This window comes from Oryctolagus cuniculus, chromosome 14 (genome assembly GCF_964237555.1).
Source record: "Oryctolagus cuniculus chromosome 14, mOryCun1.1, whole genome shotgun sequence".
Lineage (NCBI taxonomy): Eukaryota > Metazoa > Chordata > Mammalia > Lagomorpha > Leporidae > Oryctolagus > Oryctolagus cuniculus.
The window spans coordinates 79,159,682-79,169,278 of record NC_091445.1 but is presented as its reverse complement, the minus strand read 5'-3'; the positions used below and the strand labels follow the sequence as shown (position 1 = coordinate 79,169,278).

Below are 9,597 nucleotides of genomic sequence, written 5' to 3'. Positions count from 1 at the left end.
TTCACAATTAAAGAAAGAGACCTCCTGATTTGCTATTAATAGTTTATTAAATGTATATTTTGAAAGATAGATTTTAATTTTATATGGAATATTCAATAGTTTATCCAATGCTGAAGTGTATTTGGTAAAAATAAGCATGGTAATATATGATAACTAAGAAATCATTAAAATGAAACAATTTCCCAACAATCTCTTCACAGTCCTTTTATCCTGGAAGGGCATAAAGAGAAACACACACACAATTTTTTTTCTTTGGCAACTAACAAAGGCATGGTCTAAAACTGGCTGTGGGCCAGTAAGGTGGTTTTTGCCAAACAGCAAGCCCTCCCTCTCTCTGCAGGGTAGTGAAGAAGTTCGCGCCAGTCTGGGGAACAAATATCACCCCTCCATTTAAGACCTTGTAATTCCGTTCCACCGCCAGTCCCACCCCTGTCTCTGGCCCTGATACTGCTGAGGGTGAAGTCCATGGTCATTAATGAGACACATGCCTGGGCATGCCTGGAAGTGAACAGTCAAAAGGGAAAGTGACAGAACGACTTTCCATTTCTACTCTGTAATGCCAAGGGTGCCTCCTTCCTACATTACCTTAGAAGTGTCTGAGACAGAAGTGTATTTGTCCATGTCTCATTAATTGGTATCAGACCGAAACTTGATACCGCACTGGACCAAACTCTCTACATTCTAAGTGTCTTCCAGGGGTTTATTGATCTGGTATTCTAAATTTATTGGGAAACTAGTAACAAAAGACTCTTTACCATAGCTGGTTAACTTAAAGAGATTTACCTGTGTTGTGAATTATTATAACTTGATCTAAAAAACAGAGACTAGTTACTGAAGTTGTCTAAGCCCAAGTCCTCCTTTGTAAATGGGAATACTAATGTGAAGCCAGAATATAGCTCCTCAAAATCTGAGTGTCACCACCCCAAATATACCTCTGGGATAAAGATTTTTTTGACCCGATTATTTTGAGCAATAGCAGACACAGGAGAAACTCTGAAAATAGCACGTTCCCCTTTTGTAAGGGAAATTCAGATTTCTTAGAAAGAAATATCCAGTTGTAGGAATGTTTCCTGTGCGCCCAACGAGAAGGGTAACTCTTGAAACCCAAGAGACTGGCCCACAATGGAGAACCGACACCCCACTCCTAGGTACCGCCAGCTCCCGGGTCGCCGCCCTCACCTTGCGCTCCCCACACTCTGCTTTAGCTAAAGATCATTTGTGCGCCCCAATCGTAAGCCATTTCTCTGAGTGAGTCCTTTCCCTGGGTACCTCCCATGTACACACGTGCTAATAAAACAACCCTGTTTCTTGCTCTTGGTCCATCTCTCTCATTTCCAGGATGCCAGCCAGAGTTCTGAAGGGCAGAATTCTACAATAACCATGTTTCCCACTCAGAATTGTGCTATTAAATAAGGCATTTCAAAAATACGGAACAGTGCGCAATAAGCATTATTGTCACTGCCTCAAGGAAAAAGTAGGCTGCTAGGATACGAAAACCGAACACTGAAGTCTGGAAATAGGAAAGTCAGCCCTGTTTCAGCTCACTTGCCTTTGCACCTCCCTTTGCCTTACCAATCCCTCCACCTGCAAAGATTTGGGGGTGCAGCTACACTTGAACAAAGCGTTCTAAGTAACCCACTGAGAGTAAGAATAAGCCAGACCCAAAAAGACAAATATGTTTTCTCTGAATGGTTGTAGCTAATACATAGGGTACAGAAACAAACAAAAAACGCAGCTTAACGTATCTCGAAGTTAACTGACATCTTGTGACTTGACTGTGTTCTACACGCGGAACAGGGGTTTATCTACCTTTAACTTGTAGCGTTCTTGGTGTACCGGAGCACTGCGCCCGGCGTTATAAACTGAAGGTATATGATCACAAAAAATGAAAGAGAAAAAGGAGGGAGGGGGGGAGGAACGTATCATTGTCTTCTTGGAATCATTACCTATGAAAAATCTGTTCTCTGGAATTAAATAAAAAAGTAACAATCACAAAAATAAATAAAACAGTCCTGAGTAATTAACACCGCCCTTCCTTGCTTTCAAAAATTTGAGCGGCAGACTGAGATGGAGAAAGGGAGGGACCACATTCCCTGGTCCCCCTCATTCCCCCAAATACCTACGACTCCTAGCGGAAGCCTGGAGCCTGAACTCGAGCAGGTCTCTCACGTGGGTGGCAGAGACCCAAGTCCTGAGCCATCACCTGCTGCCCCCCAGGGTGCACACCAGCAGGAAGCAGGAGTCTGGAGCCGGGATCCAGCCCAGGAACTCGGATGTGGGACGCAAGGGTCCTGCCCGCCCCCTCCCCACCTTAACCGCAAAGCAAACGCCCGCCCCCGTAACTCTTTCGACACCACCGTCAAAAAAAAAAAAAAAAACTTATTATTTTTTTTTTTTTTGTTTAAAAAGTAAATTCCCAGGATGTGGTTAACCACGGCCGTTAACCGCACTTCTAGAAGATTCCACGGGGTGGCGATCTTGCCCTCGTTTCTTCCTCTATCCCAGGCACGAGCCCGGCCGGAGCGCAGACCCGCTGGCTCTGCAAGGTTAAGGCCCTGACCTCGGACAGAGGTCGGAGTGGGGGCCAGAGGCCGCCGGGCCGCCGATGGGGCCCCGCGCGCATGCCCTGCCTTTAGCGTGGCCGGATCTCGCCACGCCGCCCCCAACTAGACCAGAGCCGGTGCAGAGAGCGCCTGGGGCGACGGCCCCCGGCCCGCTGCAGACGGCCGCTGAGGGCTCCGGCTACCCGCGCCTCGACCCAGGCGCTGTCGCGTCGTGGGCTTCGGGGAAGGGCTGTGCGGGGCGGGGGGCCCGCGGCCCTTAGGTTTCTGATTCACGCCGAAGCGCGGGGCATTGCAAGGGCGCGGTGGCAGCCCCGCCGACGGCTGGGTGCCGCCGGGGTCGCGGCGAGCGCGCCCGAGGTCCGAGTCCGAGGAGCCGGGCTCCCCGACCCGCGCGCCCGGGCGGCCAGTGGGCGGGACGGTTCCCGTGATGTCACACATCGCCCGGAGTCTCCGCCCCGCTCCCTCGCGGCCGGTATATAAGTCTCCGCCGAGCGCTCGCACTCGCACAAGTGGAGCAGGTGACGGGCGCAGGCGGGTGGCAGGGACTGGGGTTCGAGGCACGGGGCCGGCTCGGACGTGTGTCCGGGCATCGGAGGCGGCAGCGAGGCGGTAAGGGGTGGCGAGGCGACCATGGAGCTCTTGAGGACTATCACCTACCAGCCGGCCGCCAGCACCAAGATCTGCGAGCAGGCGCTGGGCAAGGCCAGCGGCGGGGACTCGAAGAAGAAGCGGCCGCAGCAGGTCTCCGAGGAGCCGCAGGCGCAGGTGCCGCCGGCGGCCGCGCACCACCAGCACCACCATTCGCACTCGGGGCCCGAGATCTCGCGGATTATCGTGGATCCTACGACGGGGAAGCGCTACTGCCGGGGCAAAGTGCTGGGGAAGGTGATGAGCGGCGGGCGGCGGGCGGCCGGGCGGGCGGACGGGCGGGCGGTGCTGCCCGGGCTGCTCCGAGCCGAGCCAGACGCGAGCCCCGCCACCTCGCAGCCTCCCCAGGGTCCGGCCTCGCGTGACCGGGGCCCCTCGGCTGCGGCCCTCCGGGTTTGGTGCCCTGGCGGCGGCGCTGGGGCTCGGCTCTTCCATCCTTTGCCGAAGCCCGGGCACATTCGAAGGCAGGGCTTCCCGCACCTGTCCCCAGAGGATTTTTCTGACCTGGCTCTTCAGACACCGTTTTTTTTTTTTTTTTTTTTTAAATTCTCCCCACCCCAGCCTCCTCCATAGAGCTCCCCCTTGGTACAGGGAGACGGTGTGAACTTGGTCTTTCCAGGAATGTGTTTCCCTTCGCGGAGGTCCTGCAACCGCTGGCTTGCACCTCCGGTCCACCCTTCCCGCCCCCGATGTTTTTTTTGCTTTTCTTGCGATGATTTAGTTACTTATTGTCACGCTCTGCCATCCATTTTCCTGCCACACTCAGTTCCCTCTCGGCTTTGTTCCTTTCAGGGTGGCTTTGCAAAATGTTACGAGATGACAGATTTGACAAACAACAAAGTCTACGCTGCAAAAATCATCCCGCACAGCAGAGTAGCTAAACCTCATCAAAGGGAAAAGGTGTGTATGACTGTTGAGTAAAGTATTTTCTTTGTGTGCACGGATGGCCCTACCCTGTTAGGAAAATGTCTTCTGCATGTGTAAGCACCTACCCGCTCTTCAGAGCTGATGGGAGGCTAGCCAGCCTTATCTTGCCTTATTATTATTATTATTATTTTTAGATTGACAAAGAAATCGAGCTTCACAGGATTCTTCACCATAAGCACGTCGTGCAGTTTTACCACTACTTTGAAGACAAAGAAAACATTTACATTCTCTTGGAATACTGCAGTAGAAGGGTAAGCATTAACTGCTTCCTACTAGTCCGTTCGCTCCCTGGGATCCGGGCATGGCATTCAGATAGCACTTGATCTGGGATTCTAGCGGTGGCACTGGCTGTTGTACTACCACATGAAGCTTCCCTACGCTCCCTGTGAAAGGAATTCACTGATTTTGGTAACTTTGTTTGACAGATTCTCTTTTGCCCTTTTCCTCTTCCCAGTCGATGGCTCACATCTTGAAAGCAAGAAAGGTGTTGACAGAGCCAGAAGTCCGATACTACCTCAGGCAGATTGTGTCTGGACTCAAGTACCTTCACGAGCAAGAAATCTTACACAGAGATCTCAAACTAGGTGAGCCCTGGCCCCTCGATGCTAACACATAGACAGAGCTGTTCCTTTCTTCGCTGGCTTCCTTTTTACACATTAACGTTCTTATTTGGGATCCAGCCTCTGCAGGCTTCCTTCTGAATGGGTGACTGCCCCTAACGTGGTTGTGAGTGTAGCACTTGGACGCCTTTTCAAAGGGATTCATGTTTTGTTCTGTTTTGTTTGTCATCTAGGGAACTTTTTTATTAATGAAGCCATGGAGCTGAAAGTCGGGGACTTCGGATTGGCAGCCAGGCTGGAACCTTTGGAACACAGAAGGAGGTAAGAGTTCCAAAGCCACGTCCTGTTAGGGTTCTGTGGAATACCTCCCAGTTACTATTCTGGATATGACCACTTGCTGTCAAAATTTATAAGCCACAACAATGTTAAAGAAAGAAACAGTTATTAAGTGCTGAGACAAGGTACATTGATGAGATGAGACAAGGTACATTATGCCTCTAAGTCGATTATTAAAGCAATGAGGGAACACTTGTATTTGCCTGAGAGATATCAAAATGGTTGAAAACACTTTGTCATGTGGACTGAAAAAATTGTACATGCATCTTTAAAAAAATTGCCGGAAATCACTCGGTCAAATGTCAATTGTTCAAATACCAAAAGCCAAATGTTGCTAAATAGAAATCCAATATAATGTCAATATAATCATTATATATCCCAAGTGGCCTGCAGAGAACTTAGGTTAACTGGTGGAACAGTTCCTAATGAGATCTTGGTATTTTGTCTTTCCAGAACAATATGCGGTACCCCGAATTATCTCTCTCCTGAAGTCCTCAACAAACAAGGGCATGGCTGTGAATCAGACATTTGGGCATTAGGCTGTGTAATGTAAGTACAGGACCAGGATGATTGAAAAGCAACCTTGGCTTGGATTTTAATTATCAGAAAGAGTGGCTTACTGGCCATTCCTAAAGATGTGTTTCTTTGTACACAGGTATACAATGTTACTAGGAAGGCCCCCATTTGAAACCACAAATCTGAAAGAAACCTACAGGTGCATAAGAGAAGCTAGGTATACAATGCCATCTTCACTGCTGGCTCCTGCGAAGCACTTAATAGCTAGCATGTTGTCCAAAAACCCAGAGGATCGTCCCAGTTTGGATGACATCATACGGCATGACTTTTTTTTGCAGGTTGGTGCACTCCTTATGTCTTTCTTACTGTGTGTCATTGTTCCCAGTTACTCAACAAGTTACTGAGGGTCTTTTCTAATATTCCACAGGGCTTCACTCCGGACAAGCTTTCTTCTAGCTGTTGTCATACAGTTCCAGATTTCCACTTATCAAGCCCAGCTAAGAATTTCTTTAAGAAAGCGGCTGCTGCTCTTTTTGGTGGCAAAAAAGATAAAGCAAGATATATTGACACACACAGTAAGTTATAAGACTTTTCCTTCTTCTTCTGAATCCAATAGTATGTTTAAGACTGATAAACTATAGGGAATTTCATGTTAGTATAATTTAGTACATTTGCATGCAATTGACCTTTGATATTTATAGCATAATCCACACCTGAAATGGTGTTGTAAACATTAGAATGTGCTTCTTGAATAATTGCACCTGATGGTAGTGATAAGATACTGTTTTTGCCTTGATTGCTCACAAGCTAGTTAATAATGCAAAGGGAGGGAATATGGCGAGCTTGTCCCTACTTTGTTGAGAGATACTAATGCTCTTACATCTTTCTCTTGACTTGCAGATAGAGTGTCTAAAGAAGATGAAGAAATTTACAAGCTTAGGCATGACTTGAAAAAGACTTCAATAACTCAGCAACCCAGCAAACATAGGACAGATGAGGTACGTTGGGAAAGCATAAAATGGTTATAAACGCTTTAAGTCATTTCCATTCTTTGTTAAGTAGCACTTGAGCTGTAATTATCATGGCTCAAGCATGTTGTATTTTCTGAAAGATTTTGTTGCAACCCTTTGAAAGGAAAGATGTCATCTTTTAGTTTAAGAATGCATGCAGTTGGGTTACTGCAGTCTCTATTGCCTGGCATGTGTCCACTGCTTTTTGATAAACTCTCCCTAAAAGCAATTGCCACAGTCTCATCTAAAGTTGCAGTTTCAACCTTAAGTGAATGCAGATACTTCACTCATTGCTTGATTGTTCTCTCTCCGAAGGAGCTGCAGCCACCTACCACCATGGTTGCGAGAACTGGAACACCGGCGGTGGAGAACAAACAGCAGATAGGAGATGCTATCCGCATGATAGTCAGAGGGACTCTGGGCAGCTGCAGCAGCAGTAGTGAATGTAAGTGCTTGTTGGCCGCATTTTAAATAACGAAGCTGATACATAAACACATGCCATGCTGAGCACTAGATAACTGAAGTCCATTATTTTGTAGCTCATTTAGCACAAAAGAAGCAAAAACAGAGGATGGAAGAGGACAGGAATAATTCTGAATTCTTTGTCTTTAGGATCAGTGGAGGGACCCTTAGCATCTACTGAAACCTGAGTTTTTGTTAGTAAATATTTTTGAACTTACGCTTCTCTTTGACTTTTCAGGCCTTGAAGACAGTACCATGGGAAGTGTTGCAGACACTGTGGCAAGAGTGCTTCGAGGATGTCTAGAAAACATGCCAGCAGCTGACTGCATTCCCAAAGAGCAGCTGAGCACATCCTTTCAGTGGGTCACCAAATGGGTCGATTACTCTAACAAGTATGGCTTTGGGTACCAGCTCTCAGACCACACAGTTGGAGTCCTCTTCAACAACGGTGCTCACATGAGCCTCCTTCCGGACAAAAAGTAAGTGTATTCAATGACCGAAATCCAGTTGGTTCCCTAGTTTTGCACTAAAGAAATCTAAAAGCAATAACTAACTCCTGTTGTTTTTTCTTTTCTCTCCCCATCATTCCTCTTTTCTAGAACAGTTCACTATTATGCAGAGCTTGGCCAGTGTTCTGTTTTCCCAGCAACAGATGCCCCTGAACAGTTCATTAGTCAAGTGACGGTGCTGAAATACTTTTCTCATTACATGGAGGAGAATCTCATGGATGTAAGTAGCACGGCTTTTGAGCACTGACTTTTTTTTTTTTTTTTTTTAAGGTTTATTTTATTTACTTGAAAGAGTTACAGAGAGAGGTCGAGACAGAGAGAGAGAGGTCTTCCATCTGCTGGTTCACTCCCCAGATGGCCGCAACAGCCAGAGCTGCGTGGACCGAAAGCCAGGAGCTTCTTCTGGGTCTCCCATGGGGGTGCAGGGGCCGAAGGCCTTGGGCCGTCTTCTACTGATTTCCCAGGCCATAGCAAAGAGCTAGATCAGAAGTGGAGTAGCTGGGACTCGAACCGGCACCCATATGGGATACTGGCACCTAAGGCCAAGGCTTCAACCTGCTGTGCCACAGCGCTGGCCCCAAGAGCACTGATGTTTAAAGTGTACTCCACAAACATGTGGCATCTGCATCAGTCTGAAGCTCATTGGAAGTACAGATTCTCATGTCCTACCTTAGATATACTGAGTCAGACTCTCTGGGAGGTGGGACCAGGGATGTGTAGGCCATTCTGATGCCTACTAAGTTTGAGAGGCATTTTCTTAGAGTACACACCACACAATCTTGATGGGCACCAACTCTCTCTCCTAATCCCTTGCAGGGTGGCGATCTCCCTAGTGTGACGGATATTCGAAGACCTCGGCTCTACCTCCTTCAGTGGCTAAAATCTGATAAGGCCTTAATGATGCTCTTCAATGATGGCACCTTTCAGGTAACCAAACTTTTCAGGAAAGTGCATGCTTAGGTCCTAAAAACATGCTTTTTTTTTAGGCAGTATAACTACTGATCAAACTTTTCTAATTTTGGTATTTAGAGAGATCTGATGTCCATGTCTTTTTTTTAAAGGTGAATTTCTACCATGATCATACAAAAATAATCATCTGTAGTCAAAATGAAGAATACCTTCTTACTTACATCAATGAGGATAGGATATCTACAACTTTCAGACTCACGACTCTGCTGATGTCTGGCTGTTCATTAGAACTGAAGCATCGAATGGAATATGCCCTGAACATGCTCTTACAGAGATGTAACTAGGAGACTTTGTGAATGGACCCTATGGGACTCCTCTTCCACTGTGAGATCTACAGGGAAGCCAGCAGAATGCTCTAGAGCATGTTGAAGACGGACAGGTGGTGGTACGAAAACAATTCCTCTGTGGCCTGCTGGGCTGAGTGGGACCAGATCCGGCTGAGGCATCCAGTTCTCGACTTGGGACAATCCCAGGAGTGAACAAAAATGCAGTTTCCCTCGAGACACCTGTTTTGAAAGGTTTTTCAGGCAATTTCGCAGAAAGGTGCATTGACTCAACTTCTCTCTGTTGAGAGCATTTCAGCCAGAGGACTTGGAACTGTGAATATACTTCCTGAAGAGGAGGGAGAAGGGAGGAAGCTCCCATGTTGTTTAAAGGCTGTAATCAGAGCAGCTTTTGGCTGCTTAACTGTGAACTGTGGCCATATATAATTTTTTTGTCGTTGTTCATTTTTTTGAAGACATTTGTGGCTGGAAAAGTGCATTCCTTGTTAATAAACTTTTTATTTATTACAGCCCAAAGAGCAGTATTTATTATCAAAATGTTCTTTTTTTTATGTTGACCATTTTAAACTGATGGCAATAAAAAGGATGAAAAAGCAGAAACAGTGGTCTCCTGTCTTGAATATAGCACATTGTTGATCATGACATTCTTCAGTAATGGATTCTTGGTGCTGTTGGCATGACATGAGGTAGACTAAGGAAGTTAAGTCTTCATTTTTCTAATCACAGTGTCTAGGGAGTCTTTAATATCTGAATTAAAATCACAGACTTCATGAATGGATCTAACTTGAGAAGAGTATAACAAAAAAATGTCA

The 9,597-nt window shown here is 46.7% G+C and overlaps 1 protein-coding gene across 1 annotated transcript; it reads left to right on the top strand.

Annotated features, from left to right (window-relative positions):
* The first annotated feature begins 3,058 nt into the window (after positions 1–3,058).
* PLK2 (polo like kinase 2) lies at positions 3,059–9,385 on the top strand. Its single transcript, XM_002714049.5, has 14 exons — positions 3,059–3,449; positions 4,005–4,112; positions 4,274–4,390; positions 4,594–4,723; positions 4,933–5,020; positions 5,489–5,584; positions 5,691–5,889; positions 5,979–6,126; positions 6,452–6,549; positions 6,877–7,006; positions 7,262–7,502; positions 7,623–7,752; positions 8,349–8,459; positions 8,594–9,385. The coding sequence occupies exons 1-14, from the start codon at positions 3,195–3,197 to the stop codon at positions 8,783–8,785; spliced, it is 2,043 nt and encodes a 680-aa protein (XP_002714095.1). The 5' UTR covers positions 3,059–3,194; the 3' UTR covers positions 8,786–9,385.
* The last annotated feature ends 212 nt before the right edge of the window (positions 9,386–9,597 follow it).